General features: G+C 44.3%; 1 protein-coding gene across 4 annotated transcripts in view; it reads right to left on the bottom strand.

Moving 5' to 3' along the window:
* Positions 1–4,613: 4,613 nt before the first annotated feature.
* Positions 4,614–21,777, bottom strand: part of COP1 (COP1 E3 ubiquitin ligase) — a 125,450-nt gene continuing 108,286 nt past the window's right edge. For all 4 annotated transcript variants that reach the window (XM_053950679.1, XM_053950680.1, XM_053950681.1 and 1 more), the window contains 2 exons: positions 7,605–7,649; positions 4,614–5,718 (listed from right to left, as the gene is read on the bottom strand). In XM_053950679.1, coding sequence (XP_053806654.1) covers positions 5,701–5,718; positions 7,605–7,649 — 63 coding nt within the window. In that variant the 3' untranslated portion in view covers positions 4,614–5,700. The remainder of the gene's footprint in view (positions 5,719–7,604; positions 7,650–21,777) is intronic.

The following is a 21,777-nucleotide window of genomic DNA, read 5'->3' as shown; positions in this document are numbered from 1 at the left end:
GCCTGGGCGCGCATCTGGCGCCAGCTCGAGCGTGATGCTCTGCTGACTTTGAGGGGTCAGCCCCACTCCATTTCCCTCAGCACCCCCTGCCCCATTCAGGCATGGGCTGCTTTGCTCTATGCAGATCAATGCCAGCTTCAGGATGTTTTTTGGTCACCACAGGACCAGGAAAGAGCCACTGGCTCTTGGTAATTGTTTTCATAACTATTAAGCAATAAACAAAGTAAGTCTCTGTAGTTTAATGGGTAGCTGAGCCCTGGCAACATGCTGGGGGTGTGAGGGCTCATCCCTGGAGGCAGTAGCCTGGCACTGCCTCTGACCCAGGACACTGCTAATGGGACAGGAGCAGCTGGCCTGCTGGCTTCAGACCAGCTCCTGCTCAGGTCTAAGGGGATAAAAGGAGTGTATTTCCCCTTTTAAACAACCTAAATGGTTTTATGGAGATTTTGACAAGTCAGATTAAGCACTGAAATCAAGACAAACTAGTTGTTGAAATAAGGCCCCTAAGGACAAAATCAGAGCTGCTGAGCATTTTCCCTCACTGTGGGCTCTGGAGCAGGGGACACACAGGTTCTACTGCCTTCACCCCTCCATGGCTCAACCCATCAGGAGTGCTTGTGGCTCCCTGCAGACCCACCGTGGTGGTTGGGCCTCTCTGGGAGGCTCCTGATGTTGACGGGGTTGTGATGAGTTAATCTTGAAACAAACACTTCTAATTCATGGATTAAAGGCTCCTGGGGCTACAAGGGCTACATCAGTGCTTGTGGGTTTGGGACTCGTATTGTGCTCATGCTGCTGGCTCAGTTTCAGCTGTCATGTGCCTCACAAGGACAGCCTTTACCTCCAGAATTATTTCCCAATTTATTATCTTTCCAAATTATTATCTGAGACAGTGTGTGCTCCCCAGTTCTCAGATGGCTGGAGGCACTGGAAGTATTTCAGGGAGGATGATGGTGTTAGAGATGCTCATGGTACTCACAGTCCTCTGCTATTCATGCAAGTCTCCATCCCCAAATTTTGGGAGTCAAACAAGAGTATTGAGGTAATACAACTCCCTGAACAGATTTGGGAGACACTGGAGAAGGCAGAACTGAGAGATGAATAAAACCTGTCTCTCTGCATGGATCAGAGGTTTTAGGCAAGCAGCTATCATATGAGATTGGTTTTGTCCCCTCACTCCCTGATAAGGTTTTTTCCACCACAGCCCACTGATGGTAGCAGGCACACTGCAAACTTTCTATTCCAGGCAGACTAGAGGCTGTGATGTGCACATGGAGCCCTCCTTCACCTGAAATGTTCATGATGCAGGGAGCCCTGCGAGATGCTGTGGTCTAGGAGAGGTGGAACCACCTTCCCCCCTTCCCCTGCACGCTGGTAAGGAAAAGTTCATACTAGTTTTCTTTGTCAAAATTTATTTCTAAGAGATGTCAAAAACTCAGCAATTTCTTTCCTCTCCTAAGGAAATTTTCCCTGCTGCTTGATGTTGGAGGGCAAATTCTTGTCCTGCCTCTGCTGAGTAACAATGGCCAGCCATCAGCCAGAGGCAGATTTAACATGTGAAAGCTAAGATGGAGAGATTTAAAACAGTTTTTTTTTGGCAAAACCAACTCAACTCAAATGCCTGATTAACACGCAGAGAATTAATCTTGCTTTAACCCAACTAACCATTTTTAAATTAAGAAGAATTTAAAGACTTAACATACCCAAATATTGCCTTGTAACTGAACAGAAATGAGATGATCATCGCTTCAAGAATTTGCAGCTTGCTTTGAAAGCAAAATTAAAGCAAACCATGTGGTGATGGTTACCAGAAGGCTGGGGGAACTAGTGCTACAGCTGCTTCTCCAGGAGACAGATGTGGGTCTGGTCCTTATGCCACTGATGCTGCTCTAATGTGTGGACTCCCACAGTCTCAAGCACACCTGCCCACTAGCCAAACCTCTCAGATCCCCAGCATTTAAAGCAGGTGACACTCCCTGACCTCTACAGTTGTTCCACCCATTAAGGAGTGCAGGACATGGTCTCCCCACTGCTGAGAGGAAGGAAAATCCCTCTCTGAGATCAGGCGAGGAACATCCCATGAGGCTGGCCTCAAGGAAGAGCCTTTGCAGGCAGTGGTGGAGGCTGACAGGAGGCAGGATGCCATCACCCCCTCTGGCTGCCTGCCAGGACACCAGGAGCTGCTGCCACACAAGAGGAGTTCTCCGAGGCAAACTCCACAGTGAACACTCTGCTCACCCCTGACTGCTGCAGGTCCTTGCTGGGTATTTCTGGCCTCCAGAAAAGCAGTGAGCAAGGAAACAGGACATTTCAGCTGGAAAGGAGTTAATTTGCCTTCCCAATTATCTGCTGATGTCATTATGACCTTCCATAGTTAAACAAAATTACCCTAAACAAACAGGGCTCCGAACTCGGTCGAACACTGGCATTAGCAGCTGGCCACACTCACTGCAGGAGAGCCCTGACATATTGATATTAATTTAGATTTCCCATTGACCATCATTTTCAATTCCCTCCAGCACTGAATTTTTTTAGCACTGAGGCATGTTCTTCCTACTCTTCTGTTAAATGCTTTAAAGTTAATTGAAGATGCTGGCTGGCCAAGAAAGGTTTTAAATTCCCTTTCTCAAAAAATCTGACTCACCTAACACCTCTCACAAGGACAAGAGAGCTGCAGGCAAAACCATTCTGAAGCAGCTTCCAGTCAAGGGCTTTGGAACCTTTTCTCAAAAGAAGAAAGTGAGAATAAAGACTCCAAGTGCCCACCATCTACAATTAACTTCCACAGGGAGAGTGGTTAAGTGCTGGAACAGATTTTCCAGAGGGAAATCTGGAAAAACTTTAGATCTAGATTCTAAAATCTGGAAATCTGATTTTGGGAATCTTCTGTCCTTACCTGGTTGAGTTGTGAACATCTCCAGGCCCTGAAGCAACTTCATCCAACTTTGAGCAAACTCTGCTCTGCACAGGGGGTTGGACCAAAGACCTCTGCACATTCCTCCCAGTGTCAATCACCCCCCCCCGACTCTAAAAAGGCTGAAAACCTGACAGGGACCATTTGTTGAGTTGGTGACTAATTAAAAAAAAAAAATATTGACCACATGCCGCTTAAAAAAAACCCAAACAAAATTACAGTAATTATATGCGACTTAATTTGTCAACTGTGAACAGTTACCTGAAGGAAAGAAAATTAAGGGGATTAAAATAAGGAGCATTACCTCTTGTGACAAAGAGATGAAGGCAAAAAACTGCCATCAACTTGTGTTTATGAGCTGCTGTGTTTCTAATTAGGGCCAGACACCAAATTTGCATTTTATCTTGATTGAAACAGAATGAAAACTGAAAAAATAAAGGCATCCGATGTTAAACATCTTTCCCTGTTTAATTCAAGGAGTATCCTTACAGCATTCAAAACAGCGGTTTTTTTTTTTTTTTTTTTTTTTTCTTCTGTTTTAAAGATCTTGGCTTTGTCAGAGTAATTTCAGTTTAAAAAACAGAGGATCTTCAAGTGGGAGGAGAGAAGGAATGAGGTCACCTGCCAACAGCAGCTGCATGGCACCGGGCTGGGGTACAACAGCAGCCAGGGCAGTTTGCAAAATAAATTAGTAGGCACTGGTAAACAAGCCAGAGGCTGGGGAAAAGCCACACCTGAAACCGGGGGAAGCAGGAAGAGCAATGGTAATGGATCATCACATCAGCCTGCCTTTGGAGAAGGCTGGCTGGGAAGGATGCTCAGCACAGTCACTCCACACAAAATTCTCTTAAAATGCAGCAAAATGGAAATCAAACTAGTGCTCAGTGGGATGTGTCAGACAGCTGCCATCAGGCAGAAGGAACCAATTTTGTTTTCTTCTGCCACAGTGACTCGGGTTATTCATACAATGCAGACCTGCAGGTGTCCCGAGCAGGACACAAGCTGCTGTGCTCTCTTCTCTCTCCTTTCCTTCTCTCCTCACTCTCCCCCCCACTGACACACTAGAAATCATGGAAGAAAACCAGGATGCAGCATTTGAGAGCCAGGCATCCACATCTCTTGGAGCATCACTTTTCTCCCCACTGGACTAGACTCTCCAGAAGCTACTGGTGGTGTGTCCCACATCCTTCTACCTACCAGATGACCCCCTAGAAACATGCACCAGCACTGAACCAGGACAGGACCTGTCTCCAGTTCTGCTACAAGGCTTCATCCCTGCTTCTTTATTCATATCCTCAAGAGCATCCTTGCTCTTCCCTGCTGTGTGCCCAAAGGGTGTGAGAAGATCACACAATCCTCCTGGGAAGATCAGAGTCAGGCTTTTAACACGTGGAGGACGAGAGACGTGTGCAAAGTCCTGGCATCAATCCCAGCCCCTGTGGCTCGAAGGAGACACGCCCAGCAGTGAGTGAATGGAAAAGGATTCTGTTTGCAAACCAAAACACTTCCCACAGGTAGCAATGTCTGCATTGCACCTGTGACACCCACAGCAGGGAAAAGATGCTACGCTCACCAAATGCACTTTGGAGCTTAATGAGTTCTGGCAGCAATCCTGACAGTTCAGCCTGGCTGCTGCTCGTGATGAACGTCTGCACCTTCTTATCTGCTCTGCTATCTGCCAAGAAAGCAACAACAACTCTCAGCTTCATGGTTTATTCCCCCTCCATATGTACAATTAAGTGTATGCATGACCATTAAAAATAAGGCTACTTATATCATGGCTCTGAAACACGTTACAAACCAACTCGATCCCCTCTCTTGTTACAACATTCAAGATGCTTGGCTTCCGTGGTGTGCAGAGAGGGGCAAACACAACCAGACCACACAGGCGAGAGCGAGTGGTGCAGGGCTTTGGTAACTGGATCTAGAAGCTTCCTCCTCTAGCTGAGCTAGTCAAACACAGCCAGGTCAGTGGGAGGCAGATCTTTATCCCACGCTGTCTTGGCAAGGTCAGTCCAGGTCCCAGGAATTGCAGGCCCCCTCATCTCAGCACCTTGCTGGTGGCAGGTGGCCCACATGGACAGGAGGACAACTTAATCCTCTCCTTTGGAACTGCCCCTTTGGGGCAAGGAAGGGCTCTAAGGGGAGGAGGAAAGGGAAGGTGTCCTCCTCTTCTTGATGACTAGAGGACTTCAATCTCCAGTGGTGTCAACCTCAGTGACATTTCTCTCATATAATGCATCTAAAAAATAATTAATAAATCAAAGGAACAACAGAACCGTATCATGATGGGATTTCAAAGTGAATTGCTTGCATGTCCAGGCTTAGAGACTTTCTTTTTCCAGTGGGGATGAAGAAGAGTCCAGATGAAAGTAATTGGAGATGTGCAACTGAGGACAGCCCTGTGTGCTCCTGTAAGCTCCCTTCACAAGTAAATCTGTTCTCTTATGCAACAAGACAATCTTCCAGCTTTAGCTTGTGGCTCAATAAATTTTATTATTCCTTTTTGTTTTTATTTAAAAGAATTTGTTTTCCTATCATAAAAATTAGACAACCATACCACCACCACCAGCAAAGTCTGTGGAGTTAATGTTGATGGCAGACAGTTTACTGGTGTTACCAGTGTCTCAAAATGTCCTACAAAGTCCATAAATGGAAAAAAAACCCAAACATGTTTTGGGGAGGAACATCAAGGTGTTTTTGGTTTCTTGTCCCACTGTGGTTCCCAGATGAATACTGTAGCATATCAGCAGGACCAAGTACCTCATGCCTTGAGAGAAAACCCTTCATACCAGCTCCAGTACCTGGTGAGTAAGGAAGACGAGACATTTAGAATAGGAATTTGTGACATTCATTATTTCCTCTGTCAGCATATAGATCTTTAAGACAGGACTGACCCTTCCATCTCCACCCCTTACCCTTTATTCACCAGCAGCAATAATATCCCACAGATGGGAAAAGCACTTGGCAAGCATCCCAATTTTGATGTCTGCTTGTGTGATGATAAATTAGCCACGAAGCAAAACCATCCACAGATGCCTCATTTCCCCTCATCTCAATCACACAGCTCTTGGAAATCTTGTAACAGAGATCAGAGCTTTTGTCATCCCAGCCCTCTGTGCTCTTGTTTCCCTTGTCCAGGCTGGGATAGAACAGCAGCATGTGAAGGCATGGACTAGAGACAGCAGGAAAGTGCCTGTGGGGCTGCCAGAGTCTGCATGAACCTGGTTTGGCTTCACTGGGAGAAGCTCTAGAGCTGTAGCTCATGGGTGATGCCCAGTATGGCATCTGTCCCCAAAGAGGGGTGGGTTTGGGCACACCCAGGCCTTTCCCAGACCATCCCACCTTCCTGCTGCACACTGTCAAAGGCAAATGGAGATGCCAGAGTTCTGACAGCCCTGGCTGGCTGCACATTTCTCTCTGTCTACCTTCTCTCATTAGCAAGCAAAGTGCATGAGCAAAACCTCTCCTCTCTAATCACTGCTCTTGCTGGATTCACTTCAAAATATCAAAAGCTTCTGTGCATTTTGTCCATTTTCCTAAGGAGTAGCTGACCAAAGTAACCACCAACCAATTCCAAAACATGATATACAAATAAATCCCCTATGAATGAGAGGCTACAGCCTCACAAGCTGCAAGAGGAGGAGCAACCCAGCCACTTGTGTCTAAAAAAGGGGAAAAAAATCTTGACACGCAGTTAAACACAAACCACTCGGCTCTGTCACCATTCTTGCATTTTTAGTGATTTTTCCAGGGTGGTTCAGACGAGCAGCTCTGGTATGGCTCCAGAGAACTGCTATTGCCACAGGAATGTGAGGGACAATCAAGATGGCAGCCTCATGACAGTGACAATGCAGTGTAAAACTGCAGACAACGAGTAAACTTCTTTACCAGCAGCTCCAGAATGCTGCCAGGGGTCTGGGCTACAAGCTTAGGGCATTAAGCACCAAACCTAACAGCATGGTGGAGGTCAGTGCTGCTGTGCAGAATGTGGGATGAAGTTCCAGGATTGGGTTGAGTTGGGTACTGCCTTGGGTACTGGTTTTACTTGGCTGACAGACACATGAAGAAGGACAGTCTTCTCCTTATCATTTGACATTCCACAGACAGAAATACATTGACCAGACACTCTGGAAGACTTAATTAAAGAGCTGAAACCTGGTACTGTGCACAGGGAAGGCTGATGCTTTCACAAAACCCCATGCTGGCAGCTGCTGTCTGTTACCACCTGTCTGAGCACCAGAGTCAGCAAAGACAGGGAGCATCCCTGCTCATTTCAGTGCTGCTCCAGCCAGCTGCACACCAGGAGCTCAGCTTTCAGCCCTGCTGCCTCTGCAGCAGCCAGAGCACGGGCTCGGGCTAATGCTGGTGATTTTACACTCAGCCTCTGCTGCCGTGGGAGCCAGCACCAGCCTGGGGAGGTGCTTGTGCTGGGACCCCAAGGAGCAGCAGTGGGTGCTGGATGGCCACCAACAACCCTTCCACACCTCACTGCAACTGGTTTCACTGCTGGGGCACTGCCTGCTCACTCCACTGTGTGCCAGAGGCGAATACATCATTTAAATTGCAAAATTCCACAGCCAAGATGACCTCCTCTAATGGTTTCTCCTGGCTGTTCAGTGCCTCTGACCTTGCTCTTCACTACCAACAGACTCAAGTGTTTAAAGGCGAGATGTGTAAAATAACTTACCTTAATTGTACCCTGACTGTTAGCAGCAATAAGCACGTTGGACTCCTGGAAAAAAAAAAAGAGGCACTATCAGAACCTGCCATTGCTTTTCCCCTCCCCCCCTTTTTTTTTGGATGAAGAAGTTATTTTTATCTTATACATTAGAAGTACATCTAATTCCAAAGGGATTTAACTCTTCCTATATCCAAGATGCTTTCAAGGCTAGAAGTCTTTATAAGTTATACTACCTTGAAGAATTAGAAAGCAATAACCCTTAGTGCTTGTACAGAGCTTTAAATCTCCAAAGCAATTTACAAACATGAATTCATTCTCGCAGCCTCCCTGTGAAGTGGACTAATAAAAATAATTGTTATTTCATCTTTTTGCAGCCCACAGACAAAGATCTCCAGCACCCTACCTAAACCAACTAATCATCGTTACAAAACCCCTCTAGCTCTGAGGCCAAGAGGCTTCAGAGGAGTAAAACAAAGAGGAGAAGAGATTAGAGAGCAATAGCAGATGCACCCAGTTTGAAAGGGAAGATAAACAGAGAGGGCTCCAGCCCTGCCTTAAGCAGAGAGGCAGCATCTATTTACCTCCTGCCAATTGATGGAGTTGCATTTGGAGATATCCTGGTTGACTGCAAATTAATGGTCTGCTGCATCAGTCAGGCAACCCCCAGGCAAAAGCTGGAGACAGCGAGCATCTTCTCCCCAGACCACATTCCTCACGTGACCAGCAGGCACAGATGCACCCTCGCCAGCCAAAATCCTATCCAAAATCTACAGGGAAATCCACACACAAGCACTGGGGTACTGGCAAGAGCCCCAGAGATGTGGGGAGAAGCAATGCTCCCAGATGGGTGTCCTGCAGCCATCCTCGTGCCAGCAGACGCAGTGCGCGCTGCTGAACCGCCCTCGGAGAACTGTTTTCTCTCAAGACAGTTGATCTCTTTTCTGAGACACATTTAAAATTTCTCTCGCTGCTGCTATCCATCCCCAGACGAACTTGCTGTAATTATCCCATCGCTTAACCATGCATTTTTAACGAACTCAGTGACTAGAGCACGCCCTGCTCTGAAGGCAATGGGAAGGCAGCTCAACACAGCCCCAAGCTGGCTGTGTGCTGCCTCACCATGAAGTTCAGGACTTTGCACAGCCTCAAGATTTGGGGCAAAAGAAGAAAAATCCCCTTCAGTGTGAAAATCCATTTATCAGGTAAGAATAGCCTTGTGGTGGACCACTGGGCTAACTGACACAGATAGATTTGTTCACCCTGGCACAATCATTAGAGGATTAGTTAAAACTCCTGATATTATCTCACTAATGATCCTCCAAGTCTAAGCTCCTGAAAAGGAAGTATATCCTCAAAGGAAGACTATACTGCAATTTCTTTTAATTTGGTGGCTAAGAATCTAATGCAGTAAACTCTCAGCTTCTGGTTAACCATTAAAATCAAAACCTGGGAGGGGGAAGGGGGGGGGGGAAGCAGATATAAATATTATCTGGGCACTGAAACAGGGACCAAGATGCCTGTTAGGATTCTGGAAGCAAGGGAGAGGGACCAGCAGCGATCTACTGGGCAATGCAGGAGACCTGAACTCCGAGTGCAGATGATGCAGGGTTTGAATGATTCCTGTTTGCACTGTGAGTGACTGGTAATTCACCCTGCTACTGCAGTCTGCTGGGGTGCCACTGTAAATGAACTCTGTTTCAATGAACACTTTTACCTGCTAAATAAAATAAAAATGCCAGAGGGTAATTTACTCTCATTCCCTTGTTCTTCAGAAGCCCCTGGGTGTTGGGTTTTTTTCAGCAGGGTCTGAGCTAATCACTGCTCTGCTGCTTTCATCCACAACCATGAGATACAAACAGGAGCAGACAGCAGCAAAATTAGCACCAAATCTGTCACCGAACAAACAGTGACTTGCTTGTTAAGGCACTCTAGCACTGCTTCTCCAGGAACACAGCTAAGTAACTTGGTTTTAATCCTCCAAAGAAACAATTCACTTCCTTTTGTGTAGCCTGTAAAACAGTCAATATACTCAATGTGTTAAACACCTTAAGAAGTCATGAAGTTGTTTAGATCTGCAGGTTTGTAACTATGTGCACATTAAACCAATCTTTTTGCCAGGACATGTATGAATGGAATCACCAGGACCTCAAAAGAAAACCAGCACACCACTGAACTGGCAGAACACCTATTTCCCCAGACACACTACTAATGACTACCTGTATCCCTGAGGCACGAAAAACAGGGCCTTCACCATCCATTGTGGCTGCATGTTCTACTTTACCATAACCAATTGGTGTTTCTATGCAGGGCAAGAAGGTTTAAAGACTGGCCTTACTCATCCCTTCCATTTCTGCTGCCTGCAGGAGCCAGCAACTCCCAAAGCAGAGGCAATGGGAATGTGGAAGACCCAGCCCAACTGAGTAATCCTGCTCTGAAGAAAGCAGTTATTAAAATGACTCTTCTACACATGAATCTTCTCCTATGAGTGGTTTGCACCTGCAGCCCTTCTTACCAGAAGAGGCAGAAGGAACAAGCTGCCTTTGCTTAAACAAGACTGAAGAAGAGAAATGAACAAACACAGCAAAGATTGAGAGATTAGGGTTTACTACCTGGCAAACAGCAGCATTTTGTTCTGTGTGGCTGCTAATCTCAACCTTTAGAATCTTGGTCCTCTTAAGGCAATAGAAAAAAGCTCCAGGGATGCCAAAATTATGCATCTTCTTGTCTTTTAGTGTTACATATGAATTAAAAAATTTAATTGGCAAACATAGGTGCCTGTCAGGACTCAAGTTAATATAGGGTGCAGTTCCAGAACTGCTCTAATATGCTCCAGGGCTGAATTCTGTGCTAAGACCTATGAAAAGCTTTCTGCACCTGCCCGTTTTTTTTTTTTTTTTTTTTTTTTTTTAGGACTGCAGAGATGGTGTTATGGGAAATCTGAAGGGCAGTACCTTGACATGGGAAGGACTTTATTCCACCGGAAATCTCTGTTATTGCACAGGCTGGATACACATTCACAAGGAGGCATCCATTATGTAAAATGAAGCTGTAAATTGGTCTTGAGTGCAAAGACAGACCTGACAGGAGCACCTCTGTCCTGAATCTGACACATCTGTCTCTCCAGTCTGAATATGACTGCTGGACCCACAGTAACTTTAGAGCATTCACCCATGGGATTTGAAGGGACTTTCACTGTTTGCACTCAAAAAAGAGAATTTTTTGCAGCACATTCTCAATGACAATGAAAAACAAAATCAAGTTTAGGATCTTCCAGAGTATATGAGATACCTACTAGATTCATCATTCAAAGGAATTATTCACTGGTGACAGCTGAGTTTTGAAGCACACTGATTTCCTTCCCTCCAAGATGAGCCCTATTTTGGATGGCCCTGGTGAAGCAATTTGTACAGGAAAGGAACAGAGGAGAATTAAAGTCTGGCTGACTGCTGGTATTCATGCAAGAGTAGTCAACATTAAGACAATCAGAAATGCTCTGGATGTTTTGCGAGCCTTGAAGAAACTCAGCTGAACAACTCAAAAGTTGTCAGAGCTGCTCCAGTGTAACAGGGAGTCAATGACAGCTGAGGTTGGAGCTCTCCCACTCCTTTACATCTTTGTGTAAGAAAACACTGCTGGGAGGAGAGGATCCCTAAATGAACTTGATCCCAGATGGACAACGGGAAACCACACACACATCTCCTTGAAGGGACACCCACTAATACCCAAGTGGGCTCAACTCCAGGGAGCAAGGAAAAGCTCTGGACAGACCCTCCACCCTCCCAGTACCTGCAGGGCTCCTCTCTGCTATCCCAACTCACCAATAAAAATACCTCACTGCAGCTGCAGGAGCTACACATCCCTCTCACCAGTGGGCTCATGTAAAATCATAGCATTTTAATCTTCCTCTGTTGACATCAAACCTGTGCCAAAAGGGCTCAAAAAAGGGCAAGATGAGCACAATCACTAACAAATGTTTTCCCCTGGAATACAATCCTTTCTGAGACTATTCCTCCCTTGCTATCCCACATGTATCAATTCTTGAAGTGGAAATCAGAAGCCCACACTGAAGGAAAATCTGAAGAGATCATTCCTTAGGATGGATGTGTTTCCAAGTTATATGTGCACATTTTCACATGAAGGACTGGAAATCATTTTTGGGTCTTTCACCATATTATAAATAATTACAGGCCATGATGTTTGCACTTCTTTGTTATGCCTCTTTTCTGGACAAATAAAGGAGATTCACCTCAAACTTCCAGCACAGCCATCACTCAGGTAAGCATGAGTTTCCTGGATTTTCAGCTAGGTTTGTTCTATGGATTCAAAGTTAGGGCTCTTAAAGATCTTATTTTAAATTAACAACTTCTCACGTTCCCTCCCCAGCAGATGTTTTGGCTAACAAATGGCTGTTTTTTCAACACTTATTCCAAGGAGCTGGAGCCTAATTAAGCAAAGCTGTTGAACCAGTGGGAAAATCACTTGGGTGAGAAAGCTTGCACTCAATTGTCTTCTGTTATTTACAGGTGGAATAAAAGTATATAGTTGAACTAAATCTAGTGTTGTTTGTATAGAAACTCCATTATTTAAGTAAATTTACTCCCTCCTTACTGAAGGTGGCAACTATTATCCCAGTGCGGGCTTTTAGGACTGAGCTGCAGACTATCTGCAAGACATATTTCACCAGAACTTTTCCCATCCATGTCACACACAAAGTCCTTCTACACATCTAAATGTGCAAAAGTGGCTCCCCAATAGACCACCACTCCTTGACTGCTCTTCATCTTATAATTAGCAGATTCTAATGGCTTTTCACTCTAATCCTCCTGAGCCCTGGTTATTTCCTTGCTGTATGACAGAAGCCAGCTTTTTGTTTTTGAAAGAAAGTAACAAATTCTAACCCAGGAAACACAATGAATGTCCAGCATACAAAAATCAAGAGGTTTTCAAAAGCTGAACTTCTAGATTTGATCCCACCCCAGCAGGACAATGTCCTGCATTCCAAAGTTTGGGGTTTTTCCCTATTCTTGTGATACAACTGTTATCAATGAAAGGTGCACAGTGGGTTGGTTGAAGTGATGCACAACCCTCAATCTCCCTGTAAACCAGAATTTACTTTCTATGCCTAAAATGAATTCCTTCTGAGCAGATTTAAAGGAATATTTATTATCTGTACTGTGAACACCAGGCTCAAGCAGAAATTAATTACTTTACACCAAGTGCTTTTTACAGAACAAGGTCTAACATAAAAAAGATGTTGTACCAAAATATTTAGGAGCAGCAACACCCAACTCTTTAGGTATTAAACCTGGAACAGCACGTGCACACCTAAACTGTGTCTTTTTATCCTTAGAAACTGTATTTTTATCTAATTCTGAAGGTAATTCCTTTGTACACAGAGAGGTAAAGCCTCTTTAGGCTTATCTGAGCCCCAGAAAAAAGAAAACTCAATCCATCTGAAAAAGGTGTTGACTGTGCTTCTTTCTAGATCCAGCTGCAAATACACAATCATTTGGGTTTTCAAGTTCACAAATGCTACACAATTATACCCACCCAGCATAACAAGGATATTTCCTAAAATATTAAGCCACAGATTTAAAGATTATGCCATTCTTTTGACTCACTTTCTGTAGAAAGACTTGCCTACAATCACATACACATATATAGTTTCTTCTTATGTCAGAATTCATGGGCACACTGTAAAGCTTTTTTTCTAAAAAGTTTTTGAACAAATTAGTGTTTACATCATCCTACATCATGCAGAGTTTACAGCTTCCACATCAGATGAAGTGCATCTCACTAGGAAATCTGCCCAGGTAGAAATTCAGCATCTCCTTGAATCCCTTCCCTTGTTTTTCAGCAATTTCAGACTTTAACCTCTATACCTGGGATGCCTTTATCAAATTTTCTGACACTTCCACATCTGGTATTTCTAGCTGCAATTCAATACACATGATTACAGGCCTTTTTCCTACTCCCTGAAATAGTCTTCTCATTTTTGGATTTTACAATGCCTTTTTCTACTTCTATTCAGATCAAACCCAGCAGAAGAAGATGTTGTGTAACCGGAAGCTTATTTGTTATCATACATATCCAGGTCTGTATTCACAGCTCATGGGTGCCCTGAGGACAGCAGCAAGGCTTGCTCCAATGACACACTCAAATAAGCAGTAAGCTATCTCTCAGCCAAGTGAGAAACCCCTTTTTCTTAATGTGCCCTTTTCATTTCTGCATGTAGCTCTCAAAAAACAGTATCAACAAGGCAACTGAAGACAGGGCTAGAAGAAAATAGAAGTACATACATATCCAGTGCTGTACACAGCCATCAATTTCCTTGTTTTTATGCCATCTTCTGAATTCCAGATGAAAATGGAGGCCAATGGGGAGAAGGCAAAGAAAGCTCTGCAAAGGCAGGCGAGCCAGCCAGCAAAGCCCAACCCAGGTACTGCTGACATATTACAGGCAACTGCCTCTGCAATTTAGTCATTCTAGAACAAAACTGGTATTGATGAGCATCTAATTTATTTAGAATCCAAGATGAGAAAATCTCATTAGATACTTATTATTCTGCATCTACTGCAAAGCAAGATACACAGCTCTAACAGCTGCTGCACACTCCTCCATCAGGAAAGGTAGGGAGACATACATTAAAACCAAATTATTCTGGTGTTAACCCTGCACCCCCAAAGCACAAGTCTTCCCCTCCTCTCTGTGTAGGAATATTGAGTTCCACTGCCCATTTATCTGTGACAGGGTGTCTAAAGTTACTTGTTCCTATAGTCATAAATCCTGAGATATCAGATGCTCCCCATAAACAATATGGTCAAGACCTTGAAGGAAGCGGCAGCAGTATATAAATACAGCTTACAATAAAGATTCAAAAAACAAACATGCAACAACATTAATATCAATATTGCAAAACCACAGGAAATGGCAAGGTACTAGTTTAGTGAAGACAGCTTTTAGCATCAATTCTTTTAAGACCTGAAACTCCCAAATATTCATTTGGCAATGCAATGCCACGCATCGCCTGACAACTGCACAGTTAAGACCTGAATCCCTACTGCCAATGTCTCCCCCCTTTCCTTTCTATTGCTTGTTGCAGTCAGTCATTACATCATGCTGGAGGTGATGTATCTTAATCTCTCTCTAGCCAAGGTCAGGCTGCCCTGCCCATCAGTGCACTGTGGGGCAAAACCAAGCCCCAGGGTGTTATCATTAATATTGGTATTGTATATGTCTCCCTTCCAAATTTGCATCAGAAACAGCCACCAATCTGCATAAGAGTATTCAGACATATAATCTAAATCTGGTACTTTTAGATTTTGATTTTGTGCAGACCAGTGGCAAACCATCAGGGATCAGAGCTGTAAACAGAAATCAGTAGAATGTGAAAAGCCTTTTCTGTTCAAGCTACCCTGAATTAGATAAGACAAGCAATCCACCCTACAAACACCGGAGCTATGCAGCCCAGTCCCAAAGCACAGCAAGGACCACAACTCCCAGCTGCTGCACTAGGAAAGAATGGATGCAGGGAAACTTATGACAGAAAGGTTCTCCCCCCAGAAGATGGCTGGGCACTGGAACAGGCTCCCCAGGGAAGTGGTCACAGCACCAAGCCTGACAGAGCTCAGGATGTGTTTGGACACATGTGGTGGGATTGTCAGGGTGTCCTGTGCAGGGTCAGGAGTTGGACTTCATGATTCTTGTGGGTCCCTTCCAACTCATGATATTCTATTATTCTATCCCAGCTGCTTGGTCCTCTTTAATTTACATCACACTCCCCTTGCCCTTACTGCGAAAGGTGAACTTCAATCTGCTAAAGCCCTGCTTCATGTTCTGATGGTTTTGTTGTGCCTTTTTCACACTCATGGTCTACCTCTACCACCTCTCTTCTCTATTCTTCTTCCTTGTCAGTGATTTCTTTTCTAGCTCAACTGTACCCAACACTCCTCAGCTCCTGCTTTCAAATCATCTTCACACTTGAATCAGCAATTCCCTTACTTGTGCAAGAACACTTGGATCTTTCCAAGACCATCTGTCCTGTATTCTTCAGGGCTTTTGTATTTGTGAGATCATTGTCCCTGGCATGGCATTTCTCATCAAAACCTTACTTTCAGCACTCTGATGCTGGTTTCAACTGCCTCTTCCACAGTACTAGGTACATCTTTCCACCTCCTCCTCCTCCTCTAGTGAATTCACCTTTGAAAATTCTGCTTGCAGCACGGTTTCCTTTCCTTTCCTTTCCTTTCCCAATGCCATTTGTTTCAGTCTCTAAATAGCTGAATGGTAACAGGCTTAAAATTGATCCAACCACCTTGATGTTAATATTTTAAATTATTAAGTCTTAGTTCTGTAATGCCAATAAATCATTTATATGTGCACATTTAATTAACAATCCAATCAGTAAAAACAACTTCGCATTTGCACCACACATTTTATCAGAGGAACCAAAGACACATTACAACATTAATTAAGCATAATAAATGCCCTGGTGAGGTAGTGAAGTATTATCCTACATGTGGGGAAATCAAGGCAACACACATGGTGGATTTGCCCAAGGTTAATCCAGATGTTCCCAATGAGGTGTTGAACAAAAAGGGCAAGGATGAAGGTTAAACTGAGGTTTAACTCTCTTCACAAGAACTCCTGTTGGAACTGCAGTATTTACTTATTTGCTGATGGGAAATCCATTCCAGTTGCATTCCTCTCCCAAAAACACTTGAGGCACAAACCACTTCAATCAAGCATGCTGAAAACCAGCCCTAAATTGTGACAGCCAGCCCAGTGAGCCTGAACACAGTGGATCCTACATCATCCCCAGCTGGGGGTTCTGAAGGACACCATATGACCCTCCCACATCACAGTTCACACCTACACACACACCTGAGCTCAGGGGACGCTGGACACTTACCTGCTGGTCTGAGGTCCTGGATGCACGTGAGTGTCTGGTAGCTCCAGGTGCTTCAACAGCTCAACCAGCCCATGGGGAATTTCATACCAGACTCCCATTCCTGGTCATTCAGGAATTCCAAGCAGCAATTCCTGAATGACCCAAGCTAACCTCTGGAGACAGAAGTCTTGCAGCTGTGTAACTGGTGGATTACATACTGGCCACTGCTAGTGGGACAGGCTGGGGAAAAAACCTTCCTAAAGCCCTCACATGACACCATCCCCTCAAGGCAAAAGTGGAAGAACAATTCATGCATCACAACCAGAGATGGTGGCAACCAATACAGGAAGATGGGTTAATCAGAGGTGATTTCAGGAATGAGGAAGGGAGCCAAGCTGAGCCAGGCTGGTGGGTCAGCAAAAGGGAAACACTTTGGCAGAAACTCATGAAATCAATTTATTCAAAACTGATAATAGATATATACTCTGCTACTGTTCATTTTATATGGTTGGCTGTCAACAATCTGGGGCAGCCAAGCTGTCTGGGCAACATCTAGCATGGTGGGGTGACCAGGCTGGAAGCCAGGTGCCCACCAAAGCCAGTCTGTCACTCCCCTCCCTCAGCTGGACGAGATGACAATAGGCTTAGAGTCGAGATGAGGACAGGCAGAGATCACTCTCCAATTACCATCACAGGCAAAACAGGCTCAACCTGGGGCAAATCTGATTTATTACTAATCAAATCAGAGTAGGATAATAGGAAATAAAAGAAAATCTTAAAAACACCTTCCCCCCACCCTTCCCTTCTTCCCAGGCTCAGCTTCACTCCTGATTTTTTCTATCACTTCCCCCTCAGGGACAGAGAGGGACAAGGAACTGGGGCCACAGTCAGCTCATCACATATTGTCTTTGCCATTCCTTCACTTCTCAAGGGGAAGAGTCCCCAAGCTCTTCCCCTGCTCCAGCATGGGGTCTCTCCCACTAGAGGCAGTTCACAAACTCAATGTGAGTCCCTCCCACAGGCTGCAGTTCTTCACAAACTGCTCCAGTGTCAGTCCCTGTGTGGTCACAAGTCCTGCCAGGAAACCTGCTCTGGAGTGTGGGCACCTCTCTCCACATGTCCACAGGTCCTGCTGGGAGCCTGATCCAATGGGGGCTTCCCACAGGGTCACATCCTCCTTTTGGGCATCCACCTGCACTGGCATGGAGCTCTCCATGGGCTGCAGGTGGATCCTCCTCTCTGGGGACCTCCATGGCTGCAGGGAACAGCTGCCTCAAAGGCTGCAGGGAGTTCTCCTGTGTCTGGAGCACCATCTCGCCCCTCCTTCCTCACTGAGCTTTGGGTCTGCAGCAGAATTGTTTCTCACATACTCAACTCATCTGAAGTACATTATCCCAAAGGTGCTACCAGCATCGCTGATGGGCTCAGCTTTGGCCAGCTGCGGGTCCATCTTGGAGCTGGCTGGCACTGGCTCTGTTGGACAGGGTGGAAACTTTGGGGAAGTTCTCACAGAAGCCACCCTTTCAACCCCCCCACTACCAAAACCTTGCCACACAAACCCACCTAGTAAATTGCATCTCCTGCAGGTTGTAGCTTCTTTGCCCCATTCTAATGAAAAACACCTTCACTTCCAAGACTGATCTGACATAGATAATCAAAAAAGAGCCAGCCTGAATTCTGACCTTTTAATTTCTACGCTGTATCTGTAATAACATCCCTTAAACATACCTAACCATTTTTAAGTGGCACCCCACCACCAAACCAAAGCCAAATCCTGATACAACAATCCTAAACCAACCAACTTTGAAAGTTCTGGACATGCATTTGAATCCTGACCATTGCATTAGTGGGTCTCAAAATAATGTTGCAGGGGGACTTGAATGCTCAATAAACACATTAACTCTTCTAAATGTCTTGCTTATGCCAGCTGGAAAAGAAGGATCATGGTTTCACTGCATCTGCAAGCTTTCTAATTGTGTTAGTGGATAGGCCAGAAGTCTGGCAGCCATGGAAATCAAAGCCTTCATTTCTCTTTAGGCCAAGAACAATATATTTAACAGCCACAGGAATGGAGTCACAGTTCAAAGTGTCAGCACTGAGGGTGCTGTCTGAGGCAGGGAACAACAGCATATGTTAAAGCTGAGGCTGCAGGCAGGGAGTGTGGGGAATTACACATTTATGGGGCAAGCAGGGCTACAGCAATAGGAAGAAACACACCAGGAAAGCAAAAATATCTCATCCCTGAAGGCTGCAGGCTGCTTGGTGGTAAGAACAGACAAGAGAAGGATACCTGCAAGGTGGCCCAGCTTGTAGCTGCATAAACCACTATTTATATAAAAAGATGTATTTATAAATTTTTTTCCTTTTGTTTTCTATGCAACACACATGTGCCATAGAAGTGACCTCACCAGAACCTGGTGAGATAAAAAATAATAAATTGTTTCTTGTGGAGAAAACTCAATGCACAAACATTAACATTAGCACACAGAGGAGCTTCATGAAATTATACCTATACTAATGCTATTTATAACATATGCTGATTTGGGAAAAAAGACTTTGATTTGAAGAATGAGAGTTTAATTAAGGTAAAACAAAAATTTCCATTAATCTTGATAGAATTCACAGTCTGCTGCTCTCCTTCACCATCCACTTCAGCTAATGCTATAACAGGATCAAGAGCAGCCCTACGTACCTGAAACCTCCTGCAATGCAGACAAGGTTGGGCAAGCTGTACCAGAGCACGTGGCCCTCCCTAGGCTTGGGAAATAGGACACTTTGTCTCCTCAAGATATTGTTCCAAAAATGCCCTGAGTGCAGTGAGCACATGCTTTCACTAGCCAGGACACACAGGAAAATGAAGAAGGGATGTTGATAAACTTGAGAATGGCAAAGAAAAATGGCCAGAGCCTAAGACCTGCAGGCAGGTTCTGATGGCAGGCATCTCATGTCACATGCACAAGTTTTCTCTTGAGCAGCTAAAATTCCAGTTGTACTTGAATCTTCTCCCTGCATTAATTCAAGTCATATAGAGTTTGTATTAAAAACATTTCCTGTCTTCTGTTCCCACAGTACAGGCAAGGATGAGGCAGCAGAGCAGAGTATCTTCCCCAGCCAACAGAACCATCTCTTACACACCAGTGGCCAAGAAGGGGTTTAAGGCTGGCATGGCTCACAGCCAGTGAGGGCTCTGTAAATGTATTATAATTGTATGGAAGAGGGAGCTGACCTTAACTGTGGCCAGGTCATGCCTGCAAAGCTGTTTGGAAGACAGGGATCTTTGCTTTGTACAGTGGAAGATGCTGGGATCTCTGAAAGAAGCTGTTTCAAAGCCATTTTTGCAGGTCAGTTTTCAAAGTAAAGACACAATGCAAACTAACAGCTGTCATGACAATATTGTATGATACTGATAAATACAGTACAGTAAATTGCATTTTAATAAGGTCTGGTGGTACATAAAAAGTGAAGAACTTCATTAAACAAAATCATGCAGAGTACAGATGATACACATGAAGTTGTTTTCAACATCCTACTCCTGATGCTTTCCCCATTGCGTTTATCTGAGGTGAGAAGGGAGTGAGGAGACAGCTATGCCTTAGGCATTAAGAATGGTGAGAGTACAGCTTTATAGCTTTAGTACAATAAATGCAAAACATGGCATCTTCCCTATTTCGTTCTGCAGAATGAACTATTCAAAAGATAATAATGAACTTTGCATCATCTAGAGGACTCAATTGTGCCTTCTGCCCGCTTCCCTAATCTCAGCCATCTAAAACACTTCTGAATCCAGAAGCATGAGTGAAACCAGCAACTAAAATGCACCCAAGAAGTCAGAAATCACTGGGTCATTCAGGTGTAAAAAAGCATTTTAGATTTGAAAACAAAGGATGCAAAAAGAACAAACAAGGACACCCACCAAGGACTGAGATTAAAGTCAGAAGCAAATACAGGATGTCTTAAGACAAGTTCATTGATTGTGAAAAGGAAAAAATATCTAAACTACACAAAATTCATACTAGACAGAAATTCTCTATTCTTTCATTCACCTTCCAACTTTCCCTCTCCTCAACTTGCTCATTCACCATCCTGCAACTTACCCTCCCCTAAGGAATAGAATACCAGGAGGCAGCCCCTGAATTTTAATTGCATTTGCTATTTCACAAAATCCCATATATTTAAATGAGCAAAATTAGCTGAATTCACCTATCAGGCAATCTCCACAGTACTAGAGGAGAAGCCACCTGAAGCTGTAAGATGGGCTTTCTTTTGTTTACGGCTTTTAAATAATTCAGAGAGGAGCTGTCAAGTTGAATCTGCAAAGCTCCCTTGACTTTGGACTTGTGCTATCAGACTGCTTGCCTATTGTTTATAAAGACAAAAAGGAAAACGTTACAGGATCATATGTCTGCATGCGAGGGGAGTCAAGGACTAGGAGAACAAGGGCTGTCAGGACAGAAGTCATAAAAAATACAGATGGGAAAGCAGAAGTAGGCAATAGGTGAAATACAGATGTACCAGCAAAGCAGCAAGAGCCAGTTGCCAGTTTGGTTGTGCTGTAAATACACAATGCTTGCAGTTTCTTGTGGAATATGGTGTCATCCTTTAAAAAGGAAAACCCCAAATGCAAATGGAAACTTTAATTAGCAATTAAAAGCTCAACTTCCCAGCTATACAATTGCAGCTGCCTCTCCCAGATCTGTCTCACTACTGCAAACATGACAGCTGTCAGGCAGTGGGCCAGCACTTAATAATCATTCCCAAACCCCAGACAGCACAATTCCATCCTTTCTTTCCTTTTTTTCTGGGCTCTTTTGGCAAAGATTTACTAGGTCCTACCTGGGGACACCAGCAAACCACAGGTGATGGCCCTTGGCATCCCAGGGAGTTCATACATTTCAAGGTGCCTTTTAGAATGTTTTCTTTTTAAGTGACTCTGTGGCATGCACAGTTCTGATGAGGTTTTGCAGAGTCATTTTCAATCAAAGCTGCAAACCTGACTTTAAAGCAAATGACTGTTTCTTAAAGCGACAAGAATGGAGAGGGGAGGGAAAACCTTAGGACATGCAGCCTGCTCCACTCATGCACATCCCTCCAACCAGAATGCAATAACCTCTACAGCCAGTTTGCTAAACCTAACAAGAACTTTAAAAAAAAAGAGCATTTTAATACAAAACCCAATAATTATGATTACAGTCTTGCTCTAAGCTACTGAGCTTGATTTAACACTTGGCAATTATACTTGGTTGTGGATGCTGCAAACAAAATCCAAGGGCTGACATTGCAGCTGAGGAT

Source organism: Vidua chalybeata, chromosome 9, assembly GCF_026979565.1.
Source record: "Vidua chalybeata isolate OUT-0048 chromosome 9, bVidCha1 merged haplotype, whole genome shotgun sequence".
Lineage (NCBI taxonomy): Eukaryota > Metazoa > Chordata > Aves > Passeriformes > Viduidae > Vidua > Vidua chalybeata.
This window is presented reverse-complemented; position numbering and strand designations above follow the sequence as displayed.